Genomic DNA, 18830 nt, shown 5'->3' with positions numbered 1-18830 from the left:
TAGGAACAAGGTACTAAATATATTTCTCTCATCTGTCTATGCCCTGTTGTTTGCTACTGACAGGTGACTCGTTCCAAGAATAAAAACCTTACATGCAGACATTAATCACAAAATAAATTATACTGAGTATATGATGATTGGCTGATTTTTGACCTACGAACAAAGTGTTGTTTGTTATAGACTAAAGGAAGGGAAATTCCAAGGACTGGGCAGAAAGTTTTTAAGACAAGAATTTCAAAAAGCACCCAATTGAGTGGCTATCCTCTGCAGTACTTGTGAGTTTTTAAGTCCTGCAGTTTCATACTCACTTTTTACTCACTTTCTTAGCTCACATAAAAACTAAAAAATTTACAGATCAAGAGCCAGTTTTTGCTCCTTGCCATTTGTATGGATTTTCTGGCAATGCATCCATCAGTGGGATGACTGCCTGCTGCTCTCAGCACCTTACTGAGTGGCACAGACACAGAGAGAAGGGTATGGAGGTCAGAAAGGTTATTTTGGAAGGGTTTCCAAAGACCCTAAATCCCCATTTCTGATGTACCCAAAGTCTCAGCCTCGCTGTTTTTGAAAGCTGAAACTTTTCAGAAAAGCTGAAACTTTTCAACTGTTTCAGAAAGTTGTCCTAAATGAAAGCCAAAGCTGACTCTTCCCTTCTGCACCAGGCAGGAGTGGAGAAAAAGCCATCCCAGTCCTTGCCCAGACAGGAAGAATTTAACCACTGATGCAGAGCTCCTGTAGGTTCTGCCAGGCCTGTTCCAGGCCTTGGCTGGCCCTGCTTCACAGGCAATGGAGGAATGCCCCATGGCCACTCCTGCTCCCGTGCATACCCCTTCAGCTTCACCAGGTGTACTGGCAGCAGAGCTAAGGAGTTGGCCCAGGATGCTTCCCAAACCTCATTAGTCCATCCTCGTGTTTTAATTAGAAGAGATGAGACCCAGTGATCTGAGATTACTGCTGAAGCCCAGAAGTTGTAAACTGTAATTCAGTGCATGGCCTCAGGTGAATTCTTACAGCTCCAAGTCAAGTTTCATCATCTGTACAGTGAGGATAACAATGAGAGTAATAACACCTCCATCCCTCACAAGGGACTTGAAAATAGTCTCACTTTTATTTTTAAACCTAAACATCTCCTCCAGTACTCCAAAGGACTCTTTAATTGTAATGGCATTACTTTGTGTGACTGCCTAGGGAATCAGAGTGGAGAGGTTGAGAGAGGTTTATCTATTTGGTCCCTTCCTCAGCCCAGCCTGTGGATCCTTGGTGTTGTCCTCTTTGGGCACATGCTGGAAATCTGATTGGCTTCTTCAGAGCAATCTTTTTTGATTTTAAAAGTAAGAGTGTTTTGGCTTCAGGGCCCTTGGATGGTGGAAATAGGAGGAGAATACAAACCTATCCAAATCCTTGCTTCCCTTAGATCTTCTGCTTTCCATTTTAAAGGACAAACTGGGAGTGGTAAGGGAGGGTAATGTCTTCCACCAACTTTGAGGACAAGTCATTTTGGATCAAATTCTGTTGGATTCTTCAGTGATGTTTTCAAATACCTGTCAGTGCATTCTGTGATCCTCTTTACTTGCAGAGATCATTTTTCTTCGTGCCATCACACCTACATATCCGGCCAACCAGGCAGATATCATATTTGACATTACAGAAGGAAATTTAAGAGATTCATTTGATATCATCAAGCGTTACATGGATGGTATGACAGTGGGTGAGTAGTGTTTTCTGCCTACTTTCTTCTTTCAGCTATACTGTAGGACAGGGTCAAAAAAATTAATACAAGTAGTTAATCCCTACCTTGATTTTCAAGCCAGCATTGATTTCATATTCTTCAATCCAATATGTGTAATTTGAACTAATATCACAGATAATTTTTTATGCAGAATACCAGAGGCCTATTCTTTAATTTGAGAAGTATTTTAACTTTTTTTTTCAGAACTAGCTCTAACTAAAATTGCAATTGTACTAGTTTTGAAATGATGAGGGACCTAATGTAACCAGGAGCAGTTGGCATATGATGTTAAGGAGTAAGGCAGGAGCAGATCTCAGCCAGCTGATGTGTTGCTCTGCCCAATGGGAGCTGCCCAGGCAGTGGCAAGGGAATACACTAGAATTCTCATGCCAGGTATTAAAAAGTAGCATTTGATTGCTCTTTATTAATGTTTATTTATGAAAATAAAGGACTCCTCTTCCCTGTGAACACTTGTGCTTTGGTATGTGAACATGCAGATTCTGCTCAGGTTCATACATGTGCTTCAGCAGGACTTGTCCTGGGAAAAAGAAAAATCACTGCAGCTTTCAAAAGCCCTGTTTCACGTGGTCTGAAGGTGGCACTGGTGCATTTCAGAAGCAGGATAGCACAAGGTCAGCTCTGCAAAGGTTTTATGAACTGCAGATAAAAATCCTAAGTCATTAGGTTTCTATTTCTTTCTTGATCAAACAGAAGTATAGATGTGAATGCTGAGAAAAAGGGAGAGTCTGTTAAAACAGGATAAGATTACAGATTTCAGCTATTGGGGCATTTCTTTAGCAGAGTATAAATGTTATCAGATCTCACAGGAGTTACAGTAGTTTGCTTTTCGTGCCGTGTGCTTCTTTCTGTCTGAACTAAGAAAGAAGGATGTGTTTGGAAATTCGACTGGCCAAGGTATTTGCCTGAGGGAAGAGTTTCCATTTTGAAGAACAGGACTGTGTGTCAGTAGTATTTCACTTGGTAAACCAGATTATTTGCCTCACATTGTGAAGAGAGAAGGGATATTCTTATACACTGACTTGAGAAGATATGATGCATGCCCAAGTGTATTCCCACTCTGTGAAAGAATTGGGCAACTCTTTTCACCTCAGTTCCCCCTGTGCAACATGGAGATGATAAAACATGCCTACTACTGTCTTAATTAATTCTTGTGTGTAAGACTCTTAATTAATTCCTCTGTGTAAAAGTACTTTGAGATTAATGGATGGAAGCTGCAAAGAAAACTGCCTACAGCAGAATTGGAAAAGGAAAATCAAAACAACCCCCCAGCTGAAATTACCTGGAGGGGCAGAGGTTCAGGACAGCACATTGTCTGTGTGATATTAGGATTGCAAATAATTCTGCCAGCAGCAGTTCTGCTGCTCTCATCATAATATAATTTTTATTATTATTAATAATCAAATGTTAGGTGTATCCTTAAAAAGTTCTGGGAAGTTTTCAAGACAAATCAGATGGGATCTTAGTCCATGAGAATTCACAAAGTCCCTGTTTTAAAGAAAGGGAAGGGTTTGTGTAAGGGAGGGAAACCCCAAAGGGCATAGACAGTATCAGAAAGCTTTAGTGGTTATCCCACTAAGTTACAGGGACATCAGAACTGTGTGGAGCACAGCAACTCCAGCAGAGCAAATGCCCAACTAGGGCAGTAACAGAAGGGTTTTCAGGAATCTTTCTGCAATTACAATGTTCCAACTTGTTGCAAAAATCCATTTATGTGCTTCTGGGAGAGTATTCCTGGACCATCATGCTGCATGACCACATATGCCACTGGGATCCATGCAGCATATTTTTAAATATTTTTTATACATACTTTTTAATATCTTTTTGCTGCCTGTATAGGAAATAATAAATTTATTTTGATAATAAATCATAAATGCATTGGTAAAAGAAATAAGAAGCATGCTTCATTCTGTTGTACTATTTCAGGAGAAATGGCCAGAATATCAAAGCTATTTTGTCTGCTAATGGAAATTAGATCACCAAATATCTTTTTTTTTTTTTACAAGACTAATTTTCTATACAAGAGAAAAGATTGACAATTTCTACAGTGAGCTTTTTGTTGATTGGGTGGTTTAGGTTTTTTTTGTTAAAGAGAATACACAGACTAGTTCAGAGCGTGATGAAATGCATAAGAGTACATGGAAAAAAGCAGGAAAATAATAACTAGAATTACTGAAAGACCTCAGTGTAATAAACCTTGACTCAGTATCAGGCCAGAGGAAGCTGATGAAGGGATTCAGAGGAAGGAGGGAGCACTGGGAAAAGATGGAGAATGGCTGATCAGGCTGGTTTGTGCTTTGCTGATGGAGAGATTGCAGCTGAGGTCGTTGGCGGGGATGAGTGTGAAGGAGCAGCTGTGAGGTACACAAAAGAAGAAAATAGAAGCAGAGAAAAGGACTGCCCCAGGGAATGTTACAAAAAGAAACACAGTCTCCCAAAAGATATGTAGAAGGAGTAGTCCCAAAGGTAGGAGAAGAAAGAGGCAAGAACAGTATTGCAAAGTCAGGGAAAGAAAACATATTAACAGGAATCAATGATCAGCACTATCGGACATGGAGGAGACAAAAGAACAAAGAACAAACTCCAGGAGTAGCTCTGCTGACCTACAGAAAGTATCTTCCTGTGGAAGAGGAAGAATGAAAGCCACATTCCTGGAGAGGCAGTGTCTAGACTTCATGCAATCTGATGAAAAAGAATTGGATAAAAAACCTGCTTCCAATATTTTTACCCTGTTATATTAAAAAGAGACGCAAATCCCAAATCTTTCCTGGTTCAGAAGGTGTTGAGGACTCCTTGTTTCCTGGTGTGTTTCCAGGCCAAGGTGGCAATGAATCTAAATGATACTGTTAACAACCTAACATCACTTACTAGCATGGGTGGGAGAAAAACAGAAGTGCAGACCCATCCAGGTTTGGTGTTTCTTTAAAGCTTTTATAGACTTTTCACTGCATTCCTCCTTTAACCAGCTGTCAGTGAAAAATGAAGAATGCATTTTCAACCTGTGCAAAAATGTCCTATCAGTGCCTGAGGTATTATCAGTTGCTATAAAACACGTTCCCCTTCAGCTATGCATTCATTTTTTAAAACAGTAATCCCACCTTGTAGTCTGGTAAACTTCAGGAAGGTTTTAAAATTTCACAATTCATCTAAAAGAAGTTTTGATTGGCTGAGATCTTCCATATTGCATTTGGTTAAAAACCTAAGCCTGTATCCTTGCCTATAAAGCAGAATGGTGCTATTCTTCTGGAAAACATCCAGAGCCAATGTAGCTATAAAAAGTCACTATGGAGTTTCAATGGGGGGTTGTGCTGGTACTTGAATGCATTTGTACACACTGATATGTGTGTAGATGCTCTCCACTGTTATTTGAAAGGGTTCCATTGCTGTCTCTGTCCTGAATTTCCTGCCTCTTTTCTGTGGGTGACAGTTTGTGATGCCACCTTTGAGCCATTAAAGTGTCTCAACTACTGATAGCACTATGCTGGATTTATCACTAGTCTAATTTCCACTGTGGTATCATCGTTTAGTGTGTTCCAGAGTCTGAGGAGAGACTTGTCAAAAATGATCAAGAAGTTAAACAAAATCAAGTACCATGAGCAAGTGTTTGTGAGATCCCATTTAGCTGGGGCAGGAGAAAGAGACTTGAGGGCTGTTTGACTTTTGTGACCCCTGTCCTTAGCACAGGGGTAGTAGTTCTGGATCTCATAAGTAGTTCTGGATCTCATAAGTAGTTCTGGATCTCATAAGTAGTTCTGGATCTCATAAGTAGTTTGACCATTCACAGTGTGGCAGTCTTTTTACAGTCCTCCATGCAAATGTTTGTATGGTCTGACATTAAATTCAATCATTGGTCTGCAAAAGATTTGGTTCTGAACTTTGTCCCTGGACCCACTCTCCACTGCCAGGCAAGTACCTTCACATTTCCCTCTGCTCCTCTCTCCTCTGCTGCCCCAAACTCTGTCTCTGGGGCAGAGGCTGACTGGTTCTTGCTATGCCTATGTCATGGAGCAGGACATAATTCAGTAGGTTTTTCAACAGGGTTTTGCAGCTGCACATTAAAAAAGACACAGTCCCTTTCAGTATCTTTGTTCTGGTTTCATCCCTAAGCTTCCTCTCTCGCAAGAGGGCCTCCTCAGAAAAGAATATTTTGTGCGTTTTTCTCTGTGCCAGGTTGCCCTGTTGCAATCAGCAGCAGTGCACTGGAGATGAGGGTGCCCAGAAGCCATTTGGTAAATGGGATCCTGGATTTGCTGCCTAAACCTGCCCTTTCAGGAGGCTGCTGACTGCACTGCTCAGTAGCCAAATAGCTCAACACCCTCCCTCCCCTCCAGAAAAAAAAAAAAAAAAGAGGATGGAGAGCTCTTCTGGGGGCAAAGAAGCACCTTGAGCAGGAGGCAAATTTTCATTTCATATCTGAGAAATGCTGAAGGTGCTTTTCTGGTGAGAATGAGTCTTGATCTCAAGGGGAACAACCTTCCTAATGCCAAATTTCACTCCAGCTCATTGCAAGAGTCAGGTTAGTTCAATTCTCCTCCTTCATCTCTGTTCATCTCACCTCTCAGGTGGTACAAGGTATTACCATTGGTACAGACCACCTTTGGTTACAGTTTCCATAAAGCTCAGCAGGCAGATAAATTAAACTGCAACTCTGATGAAGTTTTGTGAACTGTGGTGGCAAGTACAAAACCCGACAACTTGGGAAAGAAATGGACTAGGTTAGGGACAGCAAAGAGCACCAAAGTCCTTGGTCAGGTTGCATAGCATGCATTTTCTGGTATTCATGTTAAACAGTGGGCTGAGATACTGCACAAACGAGCAAATAAAGCCAGATTTGAAATCCAGTACATCAAGAAACATACTATAGCAGCTCCTCTGAGAGATGTCTGTGTGAATCCAGCTTTCTGACGTGCTGTGCCCCAGTTCAAAGCAGCCAAAGACCTGCTTTTATGATGATCTCCTAGTGTGAAATGTATGTGCAATTGATTAATGACTGGAATGATACCCAGTGCTCTGCTTTAGTTGAGACAGTGGTGTTTAGTCAAAGGTTGGATTTAATGGTCTGGAAAAATCTTTTCCAATCTTAATAATTCTGTGATTCAGGTGCTTCTGCTGCTTTATCCAAGTTTGTGTGTTGATAGCAACCATCTTACTCCTGCAGCAGCACCTACACACCCCATAAAAATGGAAAAGAATAGGAATAATGAATAACACCCAAGGTGTATCCTAAATCTTTCTCAGAATGATACACAGATGCCTGGCTCACTTAAAAACAACCCTACCTTTTGTTCTTAAAGGGGAAAAATGTGGTGAAGTGAACCCTTATTTTAGCCTTTGAGAACTGGTCAGGAATTGACATTAAAGTTCAGGAAGCCTCCTTATCAGAATTCTGCAAACAGGAAAAGCAGAGCTGTTGCCTCAAGGTGATGACTGAGCACTCTATAGGGGCTTCTGTGTCAAAGCCTCAGGATTAAGCTCTTTTTCTCCCATGGTAAATCAAATCACAGAGCCATATCATGCTGTGTGCCATAACTGTGGCTCTTTGCCAAGAAATGCTTTCATCACAAGGGCTGCAATAATTAATTGCCCAGGTGTCGTGGACCCAAGTGTGGCTGAATTGGAATAATGTGACTGTGAGACAGGCAGGGTGAACATAGCCACTCTCACATGAAATAAAATATTGGGAATAAAGTAGCAAGAGGCTGATATTTGTGATTTTGCACATTTTGGACATTCATCGCTGAAATTTTTCCACTTGTTTTAGTAAATGTGTAAGGCTCTTTTTTTAATACACAGAGCATCTCACATTCCTAAAGGTGGAAGAGGAAAGATTAAAAATATATGATGTAAACTATTTCTTAATGAGGCTACTTCAAGTACAGTTATTGCATTTTAGGCACGAGTGATTTCACAGCACTGTCAACAATGAAACCCATTGCCAGGTTTGGCTGGAAGGCAAACCAGACATCTAAAAGTACTTCAAGTTTGCCAAACCAAGACAAAAGCACATCTCTCTGAAGTTATTTAGTGTCCTTAATAAAGATCACAGTATTTGTAAACTAGCCAAACCTCAGTAAAATCAAAGATTTTTAAAAAAAATTCTTTCATAATACCAAGGCTCCATATGATCCAACATGACAGATAATAGCTTTGAAAATATTCACCATTTGTTTCTGGCCAAAAAATGTGTTAATGTGATGACACTTCTTTATGGCCTCTTTATTTGATGCATTTCAGCAATCAAAGATTTCTAGAGAAGCCCAAGGGTTAATGAAATTAAACTTGATGGAGTTGTTGAATTCATAACAAACTGAATCCTAAATTTCTCATCTGTTGAATAATGCAGACATATACTTTTTCCACGCTGAAATGTAATTCCTGTACTGTAATTTCATTTTTTTCCTTTGGAGTTGAAGCGAAAGGGAAAAGAGAAGAAGATTCAGTTTTAGGCAAACTTCAACTAACACTTGTACCCTAGGTGGAAACTTCAAAGGCTGTGAGTACCTGGGGAGTTTTGGACAATTGTTTAAGCAGTTTTTAAAGGAGAGCTCTGCCTTTTCATGGCTTATAAATGATTCTGGTGGCCACAGATCTCCTGCCTAAGGGAGGGATGTGAGCCAGAGGTGGTGGCTGTTGTCCCAGGCATGGTCACCCTGTTTTTCTGAGGGGTGTCTTGACATGACCCTGGTCCTCCTTGACACTTCTCAGAGAAGCATCCAGTGCCTTGAGCTGCGCTGTTGGATAGCGCTTGTTGAACTTCTCCATGGACACAGACACATGCACATATACTATTTTTATCTCCCAGGGTAACGTGCCCCTGCAGTCAGCACTGCACCAGCAGCCTGGGTCATTAGGAGCCCTGTTCATGCCACCGGCGCAGAACTCACTGTGACAGCGCCCAAATCACTGCTACCCTTCTATTCCCAACAGGAGAGTGCTGTGTTCAGTGTTGGGGAGCTCTGTTGGTGCTCCAAAGGGAAATCCCCTTCTCCTGCCCACCTCTGAGCACACACTCCACCCTGTGGTCAGAGGAGTGCTTGTGTGGCAGGCTGTGGTTTTGGTTCTGCCAGGTGCTCATCCAAGGAAAGGGGTGGAGAATATTACAGGACCACTATTTTTGATCAGCTTAAACCAACAGTGAAATTACCCTGAGTGTCATATAGCTTATAAAAGTGAATTTTATGTGGCCAAACTGACTTCTGAGGTATTTTATAAGCATCTGGTTGCTCAACAGTAGAAAAAAAGGCCTTTTTCCTAAATAAAGATCTGGGATGTTCATGTTTGAAAAGTATGTTTTTGAAAATCTTGTCCCCATATAGTTCAGCAAAGATTTGTATAGCCAGCCACATTCCTGTGAAGCAGTTCTCCATCAGCATGGAAACCTTGTTAACATCCAGCTCAGACTTGATTCTCCAAAACTTTTATTTTGTGAAGTGTTCACCATCAAACTTGAATGAAGGTCTAATTCACAATGTTATGAGGGCAATATACTTCAAAGCAAGAGGAAATCTATTTTGGTACTTGTATTTTGATTAATGAGTTTTCTGAATCCTTTCACTGTAGTTATGTTTGTCAGGTGTGGCTTCTTAAGGATTAATGATATCTTCAGAGCTATTTTTCTGAATATGATTTGATGCCTGAAGTGCTGATTAGCAAGAAATATTTCATTTTACAAAGAGCAGCCACTTATTAATGAAGCATATTATATCAGAAACTATAGAGCACCACATAGCAGGAGCCACATTGTTATTGTGACAAATAATGGAGAAAAATATAAAAAGCTATCACACACATAAAAAACAAAAAAACAAACAAAAAAAACCTATTCAGCTTTTGAGAGATGGAGGAATCTCAAGTATAAATTAACTTTCTGAAGTCAGCAGACAGATATCTGGTGGTCTGGGAAATGCCTGCAGTTTGACAGCTAGATTGTTCCTTTAGGCACAGTCATGAACTGGAGAGGAGTGGAGGAAAATAATGCCTGGGAGGCTGCCTGTGGTGAGGGCAGGGGAACTGGTGACAAAAGGCATGGAGAAAGCTGAAGTATTCAATGCCTTCTTTGCCTCATTCCTTACTGGTAAGACTGGCCTTCAGAAATCCTGGGGCTCTCAGAGCAAGAGGAAGATACGGAGCAGGAAATATTCACCCACAGTGGAGGAGGTTCAGGTTTGGGAACATTTGAACTGGGAATAACCAAGTCCATGAATGCTGAGGGACAAGTGCTGAGGGAACTGGCCAATGTCATTGTAAGGCATTCTCAAGTATCTTTAAAAGATTGTGGTGATCAAAAGTTCCCACAGAAAAAAGGCAAATGTCACTGCAATCTCCAGAAAGGCCAGAAAGGATCTAGGGAAGTGCATGGACCAAGCCTAGATCTCAAGATTTTTTTATTTTGGTCTTTTGTGCGAAAAACATCTTGCATGGTTTCCACCTGTGCTTGTCCTTGAGTTTGGTGAAGAAAAACACCATTTTAGCACTTGTCACAAAACAAAAATGCAAAGCTCTCAAGGAGTGAATCTGCCAAGAGCAGCAAACCTCTAATATGAACATTTCAAGGGTTTATCCTTTTTTTTTTTTTTTTCATTCTACCTATTCAGAATGAATGCATCCTTACACATATGCTGTAGCACAAAGCCATCTGCCTGTATTATTATACTGTATCATCCCCATTCATTTAATGGGAGAGAAGGGAAATAGTTCCTGCAGTGGTGGTCATTTCAGGACCATCTAGAACATTGGCACAACAAACTGTAGAAATAAATATTGTCAGAGTATTGTTTCTTTCTACATTCCCTCAATTTCTTTCTTCAGTGTAGTTGTCAGCATGTGTGGCATTCACTTCTCAAGCCATTTTATCAGCTGGATTTTAAAACTGCAGCAAGGGAACTGTGTGAAAAGGCACTGCCACATGGCCTGCACTGTTTGCCCATTGCACCTTTTTCCCTGCCTATTAGCAGGGTGCACCTCAACAGGGATGATATTATTACTAATGGCTTTGAATGCTGCATCTGTGATGTGTGAATATTTGCCATATTGTGGCACAGCACAGCAGAGAAAACACCATTTGCAGTCCCACCTCTAGAGCAGAATAAACCAGTGGAGTGGTGCAGAAAGTGTAGAATGCTATAATAGGAGTGCCAAACCAAACCAGCAGCCTTTGCTCTCTAGGGCTTGGTGGTGACTGCAGGAGCTGCTCATGGAGTTGGTCAAAGATTGCCAGCACTGAGTGATTTCAGTGCTGTGCACTTCCATGGTTCTCATTTAGAGCCTGCAATAATGTGATGTGTTGTTAGTAAAATGCTTTAAATACTACCCTAAAGGGAGGACAATTTTAGCAAGGATTTTCTGTTTCAATACATCATCTGCCAAGCCCAGTCATTTTTATAAGGTACAGCAGAGTAGCCAAGAAAGCTAAAGAAAATTTAAAAATAAAAAATAAAATATAAGTATATATATATATATATATGCATGCATATAAATTGTAGGGGGCAGGATGCTTAAGAAGTGCATTCATCAAATATGGCAGGCAAAGTGACTGTGGTGAGAAGTTTGCAATTTCACTGCATGCTGAAGATATTAGTTAGTGCTTGAACAGGACAGAACTGTAATGCCATCACTGCCTTAGGAAAAGGTGCTGACAGGCTGCATAAGCAAACATTTATGTCTCCCATCAGATCTCAGGCCAGAGTGTTGGTAGGGAACAGCTGCAGGGGCTCAGCTGGGACTCCATTGTAATCCCCAGCATGCAGGAGGAGTAGATCTCAAACCATCCTTCCTTAAACTGTGCATTTCCTTCTGAATCAAACTGCCTGTCAGAGTATCCTTGCTCTTTCTTTAGTATAGTTTTAGTATATAATATAATATAATATAATATAATATAATATAATATAATATAATATAATATAATATAATATAATATAATATAATATAATATAATATAATATAATATAATATAATATGAAATCAGCCTTCTGAGAACATGTAGTCAAATTCTCATCTCTCACCTCATCCTGGTGACAACACCAAACTTATCGAACCCCAATGCTGGCAAAAGAATGGCAAACTCTCACTTGAGGATGACATGGGGCAGAGATAGCCCTCTTTCCTCATTAAACTTTATTCCTGTTGTGTCCAGTGGGGTTGTCTATCCATGAGTCAGCACACTAATGATTTACAGACTGGTGTCATCTGCTGTTCACAGGGGAAGGGCTGGTTTTACTGATGCAATACAGATAGTTTCTACTGTTCTAAATGAAATGGGGTTTTCAACATGATACCAGGAATTTCATGGAGTTCCCAGGTGTGCTTGTGTACTCCTCTGAGCAATGTCTGTTCTGGGTTACCAAGGGAGATGTCCTTCTGCACTACGTAAAACCAGTGTCACAGCATGCTTATTGAATTTGTGTCTCCAAATAAAAGGTTAAAAAACAAATGCTGATTTCAGAATACATAGGAGAGTTTTGCCGTTTGCAACACTTGAGTGCTCATTATAGATCTTCCAGATATTTGATAAAGGTAAAAAAAAATACTGATTTCAGAATATATTAGGAGAGTTTTGCCATTTGCAACACTTGAGTGCTCATTATAGATCTCCCAGATATTTTGACTCAAAAGCTGTATTTTATACTTCTTTTGCAAGCTGTTTACAGGCGCAATAGATAAAATACCTTTCTCTGGGCTATACTGAACACCAAGAGTGGTGTAGATCCTCCAGACTCAGCTAGACCTGCTAATCTCAGCCACCCATTTCCGTCCCCACAGGTGTAGTTCGCCAGGTGAGGCCCATCATTGGACCTTTCCACGCCATCCTGAAGCTGGAGATGAACTATGTGATGGGCGGGGTGGTGTCCCACCGCAACATCGTCAACGTGCACATCTTCGTGTCCGAGTACTGGTTCTGAGGGACACCCACAGCAAGTGCTCCAGCCTGAAACATTACCACAAGCTATTATGTCATATTCTTGTTTTTAAAACCCAATAGTGTTCTTTTTTTTTTTTTGTTTTGTTTTTGTTTTGTTTTTAAATATTTGGTTTATAGTTTAAGGCAAATAACAAGTTATTATGTTGACTTAGACATAGGGCTGAGCAAATTAAATGAGCCTGATGTAGTTGTTTGTATAAATATGTAGTGTGTAAAACTGCTCAGCTGCCTGGTGAAGTTTAAAACTTTTCTAAATGTTTGGACAGATCTCCTTGGCCAGATAACCTGGGTGAGAGGCTGTGTAACAAAACAGATGTCAGAGTTCATTGGGATGAGTATATGGTGTCTTTGGATGGAAGAAGTTGGATAAGGATTAACAATTTCATCTCAAATTAACTACCTTGAGGAGGATTCTCAGAGAGTGATAAATAGGTTTGGGCCCTCTGAATAGGTCCCCAGAACTGCTAATTATTCCTGAAAAATTCAGCCTGGATATTTAAGAAGTGCCATTCAGCTGCAGCCACCGGAGGAAGTGCAAAAGGAATTAGAAATACTTAGAGACTAACAAGCTATTGCACATATTAAAAATACTCCTATTTTTTTGGTACTTATTATTTGATTTTAAGATTGTTTGATTCTAATTGAACAAGTACCTCGCATTGAAATTAATCTGTTACAGGAACACAGCATATTGCTTCAATTCCAATCTCACCAGTACTCAGCAATACATGGGAAATTCATACCTTATCTCCTGTCTGTTATAAAGCTCCATGCCTTTTTAAAATTGGTAATAAAATTAGCATGTTAAACTGTACATTTCCTATGCACCCAACTAAGGCATATGTAATTATATAATGAAAATCTCACCAATAAATGAATGTTTAATGTATTTTCTAGGCATCAAAATACTGTATCTTTTTTATTACAGAACAGAAAAGAAATAACTCTATGTTTCAGTTTGTTGTGTTAAGATATGAGGAAATAAAGAAGGTCAGATGGGAAATACTCCAAAGTATGCCATGGTTTCTGATTCCCAGGAAAATTATATGATATAGCTTTTGTAAGCAAATTCATCATATTCATATTCCCACTCAAACCCCTTGGTCATTATTGGCACTAAGCATGGAACAGGCTGCTGTGAGAAGCTGTGGCTGCCCCATCCCTGGATGGGCCCAAGTTCAGGCTGGATGGGGCTTGGAGCAACCTGGGATAGTGGGAGATGCCCCTGCCCATGGCAGGGGTTGGCACTGGATGAACTTTAAGGTCAGTGTGACCCTGCTACCTTTACTTTTTAAATGTGTGTTTGTGGTCTGGGTGTGTTTGGGAGGATGTTGTTGATGCAGAAAGTAGCAGGTGCCAGCTGTGGCAGAAAACAAGTGTGGGCTCTGAGGGATGATTCTGTGAGCAGCAGCCCTCTTGCTGTGTTTCAGCAGTTTGCATTTAGTGTTGCAGAAATGGCTTTTACAGGGATGCTGACACATGACTGTTCATTATTCTCTGGTGGTGTTAAGCCACATTGTGTAGGAAAATTGTATTTATGTTTTTATTCACGTGGTGGGCAGGGATGGAGATGTTCATGCCATGTCCACGTCGCCTTTTTCTTACCCATCTGAGCTTGACAACTCATCTCCCAAGTCTCACTCTTGACACCAGAGATCAGTAATGCAGCTGGACAAGGAACCCACCTCTGGGGTGCTCTCATCACCTTGGAAAGGCTTTTCCCAGGTAGGTGGGCTTTAACAGAGCTTAAACAAAGCATCAGTTCCCTTTGCCATTGTCTGTGTGATCTGTAAGTCTGGCTTTGGTACTGCTTGGATGGAAGGTGAGTCACCCCATTTAAATGAGAAACCAATAAATCAAATGGAGGGTGATGCCTTTTTCAACCTAGAAATGAAACTCGAGATAGTTTTAGTATAGGAGCTAATATGAGAGTGGGTCTTTATTGGAGCTCCAGGAGCAGTTATGGAAGAATGTCCACAAAAGTCCATGCCCACAGGGGTGCATACAATTTTATAGGTTTCAGGAAACTAGCATAATTGATGAAAAGCACCAATGAGGAGGACAAGTGGTGATGCATTCCTTCCAAGTCAAGTCCCTCCTCTGGAGCTCCACTCCTCCACTTGGTTCTAGCTGTATTTTGTTTATGAAAATGTGTCTCAAAGAGCTGTTTTCAGGCTTGGTACCCAGGAAAAACCAAGACAGGATAGAGGCCTTGTACCACCAGGGCTTGGAGCTCTGGAATTTGTTTTGTGTTCCTGCCTAGGGAAAGGGCAGGGAAAACTACTGGGAAAACTAGCTACAAATGCAATAATAACCTACAGAGCTCCAAATGTATGTGTAAAGAATACCAAGAATATATAAAAGAAAAAAAAAAGGTAAAACCTAATAGACATCCAAGGAAAGCAGCTGTAGTGTATCATACCATGGATGATGGGTATCTTGTCCTGGCCATGCTCACAAAGCAACATTTGCAGGTTGATCCATAAGCTGGCTGTTAACAAAAACTCCAAGGTTTTTTGTTTTGTCATTAGCTGATGGTTTTCACATGAGTGAGATCCCCAAGATGGTGTTAAGGTTTTTTGTTTTGTCATTAGCTGATGGTTCTCACATGAGTGAGATCTGGTGCAGGTCATACAGTGATTGGGGGGAAAGCTGATAAAAGATTTTGGGCTCCTCCACTCAGGCAAAGCCAAAACCAACTTTATCTGAGCTCAGCCCACGAGTGACCTTGGTCCTGATGAGAACAACCACCCCTGACTCTGGATGTGAGGTAAGTTAAATTGCATGTTGCCAAATTGTCCTAATACTGCCAACATTTTGAGAATAAATTGTAATAACAATAAAAAAGCACTACTGTAATGGATACCATCATAACTCTGTAACTGCAGTTTAGGTTTTGAAAATTACAAATATGTGTTTAACTAAGGCTAGCCAGAAAGTACTAAATGGTGCTTGAACTGTGGCCAGCTGTCTAGAAACTAGAAATTAGAAAAAAAATGGGGTTGTTCTCTTCCAAAGTGGAAAAATTGTGTACATTTGTACCTATTGAGCTGGTGACCATTTGTCCAGCTCTACCAGGAAGCACCAGATTTTCTGTGGTATTGAGAGGATGAAGTAGTTTGTAAAACAACTGCCAGAAACTTGAAGAAAAATGGACTGTCAAGCCTTCAACCTATGATGCACTTTACATCTTACAGATTAAGGGTCTCATTTGCAGCCACTAAATCTCCTACTTTTTTTTTTTTATCAGATCCCATCAGTGAAGAAGTCATGGTAAACTTTGTTTTCTTTAGCAACAGTGAGTTTCATTTTGTCTTGAATTATGTGCATTGATTGATTTTTAGTGCTGTTTCTTCAACTCATGTAAGCAGCTTGATTTTTTCCAAATCATTGTAGAAGAATCCACAATGTGGAAGAATCTCTGGCTACAGAGCTCTGTAAACGTTTGTGATTACAATTCTTTTTTACCTGTCTCCAGAGCAAGATTTACACCTGACCTCTTATTCCACTTCCCTCTCCTTAAGTTTCTCAAATGGGGAACACTTGGGAACATGGAAAGAGTATTTCAGATGCAGATGCCTGTGTCATTCAAGGAGAAATGAGATGTTCTGTCCCATAAATTCCTGTGCTGTGGAGCTGCTGTTTCTGTGTCAGAGCCCAGGGAAGGTGGTGATGGGAGTGGGATGGGCAGAAGAGGCAGGAAAGCGTCTGTGTTAGCAAGCAGGAAAGGAGTATTAATGCATTCTGAGAACTTGTGGCTTCCCTGAGCTCCTCCCAGGCAGAGGTTACTCTGAAATCAGCAGTGGCTGAGGCTTTGGTTTTGATGACTGGCCAAGTGCAGTTATCTGATAGGTGTGGGTGGCTACAAGATTGCTCCCATTGAAGGGCACTGGGAAAATGAGCTGCTGGCTTTTTTTTCCCCTAAACCCACAAGATTTCCCAGATCTGCAGATGCACTGCTCACTGGGACGGGGTCAGAAAGCCACTAAAGCAGAATTCCATGGACATGGGCTCACCTGGGCAGGGGCACAAGGACTCTGACCAGGCACACACAGTCAGTGAGGCAGGATCTGGAAACCCCCTCTTCAGCAGTGGTGTTGTATTTGATGCTTGGAGTAGAGGCTGCCTCTGCAGGAGCTTGTCAGAACCCAGGACATTCCTCTGACTGCCCTGGAGGATCAGAGACCCTGGCAGGGGGCTCAGAGACCTTGGCACAGAGTCAAAGACACCTCGATTTTAGCCCATGGAAACAATTGCCAACTTTGAGCGAGGAGTTACAAGCCACAAGGGTTTGAGTAGAATGTTAGTGAATTTATCACAGGGTGAAAAGGTAGAATTTTGGGGTTTTTAGAATGGGGGTTCAGGAGGCAAGATGGAGGAATCTGGGCATGTCCAGTCTTTCTTCTTCTTAGCCTCTATCTTCTGCTGTGATGGTGACACTTTTGGATTTGTTTAGAGTAGAGACAGACTAACATAGGGGATAGGTATTGGAAAATTATTGTAAATAAAGTACACGTAGTTTGTAGTATAAAAAGATAACACTGCCGTGAGGGCAGTCACTGTGCCTCAACCCAACCTGCTGGACAGATCTCAGCAGATTAGGAAAATAATGTTTTAGATAACAAAGAATGGGTGGTGTCTCTGGGGCCAGCCAAGGAGGTCCACGGCCTGGGGGGTTCCAAAATGATCTAAAGCAGAGCCATCCAATTACTCTCTGCAACTGCACTGGGGGCAGGACATTTTGACTTCGGTTTCATCTTCTGGCAATGGCATTAAAAGCCTAAATTGATGTCCATTGAAGTTAATGAAGACTTCCTGATTTATCAGGCACACAGCATTTCAAAGAGACCTTGAACAAGTGTTTTACTTCTTCATCTTTTATCCATTCCTTCTGTGTATGGAGATTATGTAGATAGGTATCTGAAAACCCCACATTCTGATATTTTGGAAATAAAAGCCAGTTGTACTGAACCCTTGGGTGGCAGACTCTTTGAGAGAATGTGGAAATGTTATTAACTGGTTTGTCTTTAATATGTATCTTTAGCTGTATAAAAATATTAAGAGGTTTTGGAAGTGTTTTCAATTCATAACCCAGAAACTTGATGGAAAGAGTGGAAAGGCTGTCTGGGATCACTGCAAGGTGCCAATAAGTTACTGGGGAGGTCAAAGGGGAAAATCTCTTCAGCAGAGAGCACAGCCCTGCCCCTGTGCTGCAGGGGGATGCTCAAAGGGTGGCTTCCATTGGCTCTTGCTGTGGAGGATCCTGAGCTGGGAGGATCCTGGAGGGTTGGTTTGATCCTGCAGAGCCAGTCCAAGGGCTCAGTACCCTGAAGTGCTCCCACCTACAGCTCTCGATCCTTAGGTACTTCTTTCCTTGAACTGTCAGAAGCCTTTAAAATGACAAATAACTACTTTTGGGGTGGGAGAGATCATTTTCTCCCTATAAGTGGGAGAGAGAAAATGTCATAACAAAAATAAAGATAAAGCATAGCTATAACCAAATTAGCCATGGCTAATTTACAGTGCTCTGTTGGGGGCCATCAGATACGTGTAAGTTCAACAAGTCACCTTCAAACCACAGAGGCCTCACTCAAGGCTGTAAGTCTCACATATGTGAGGTTAAAGGAAATCCAAGAATGTAATTACTTGCAGTATGTTTTTAAAAAGAGTTTACAGATTTTTTGAAGGAGTTTGTAAAAGAAGTCTATCTCCACCTATATTCTGCTTATTTAATCTCCTTTTCAATTCCAATGGTGTCCATGTTTTCCTCCCTGCCCTCTACAGTTGTTTGGCCCCTGCCAGGCTCTCTGGCGTTTCTTTGGAATATCATGTAAGCCACTGGGTTGATGTAAACTGCTCTGTTGTGTAGCTGGTAATTGTTCATGAAACTGAGCTCATGCTCAAATAAGGAGCCTTTGGATGAGTGCAGCCTTGGGTCTGCCTCAGAAATGCGCCATGCTGAAATAACTGAGTAGCATCTGTCTCTTGAGTTACCCTGCGTGTGTGTCTTGTCCACACAAGTTTTTTATTCTCTTTGAGTTGCAGTTCATGGCCTGAATTTGCTTTTTTTGAACTGCAAGGAGCATTGCCATTAGTTTTGACCAGTGAATTTCATTAGTGACTGAACATCTTTTGCTAGCTCTCTCCCTAACCTGTTTTCTTTTT

General features: G+C 41.1%; 1 protein-coding gene across 1 annotated transcript in view; it reads left to right on the top strand.

The window, feature by feature from the left end:
* The window catches only part of FBLN1 (fibulin 1), a 66537-nt gene extending 52867 nt beyond the window's left edge, over positions 1-13670 (top strand). Inside the window, exons 16-17 of the mRNA XM_036401772.1 lie at positions 1577-1708; positions 12506-13670. Coding sequence (XP_036257665.1) covers positions 1577-1708; positions 12506-12645 — 272 coding nt within the window. The 3' untranslated portion in view covers positions 12646-13670. The remainder of the gene's footprint in view (positions 1-1576; positions 1709-12505) is intronic.
* Positions 13671-18830: the final 5160 nt, after the last annotated feature.

Source organism: Molothrus ater, chromosome 5 (genome assembly GCF_012460135.2).
Source record: "Molothrus ater isolate BHLD 08-10-18 breed brown headed cowbird chromosome 5, BPBGC_Mater_1.1, whole genome shotgun sequence".
NCBI classification, from domain to species: Eukaryota; Metazoa; Chordata; class Aves; order Passeriformes; family Icteridae; genus Molothrus; species Molothrus ater.
The sequence above is the reverse complement of the archived record's forward strand: the minus strand, read 5'-3'. Positions and strand labels throughout refer to the sequence as shown.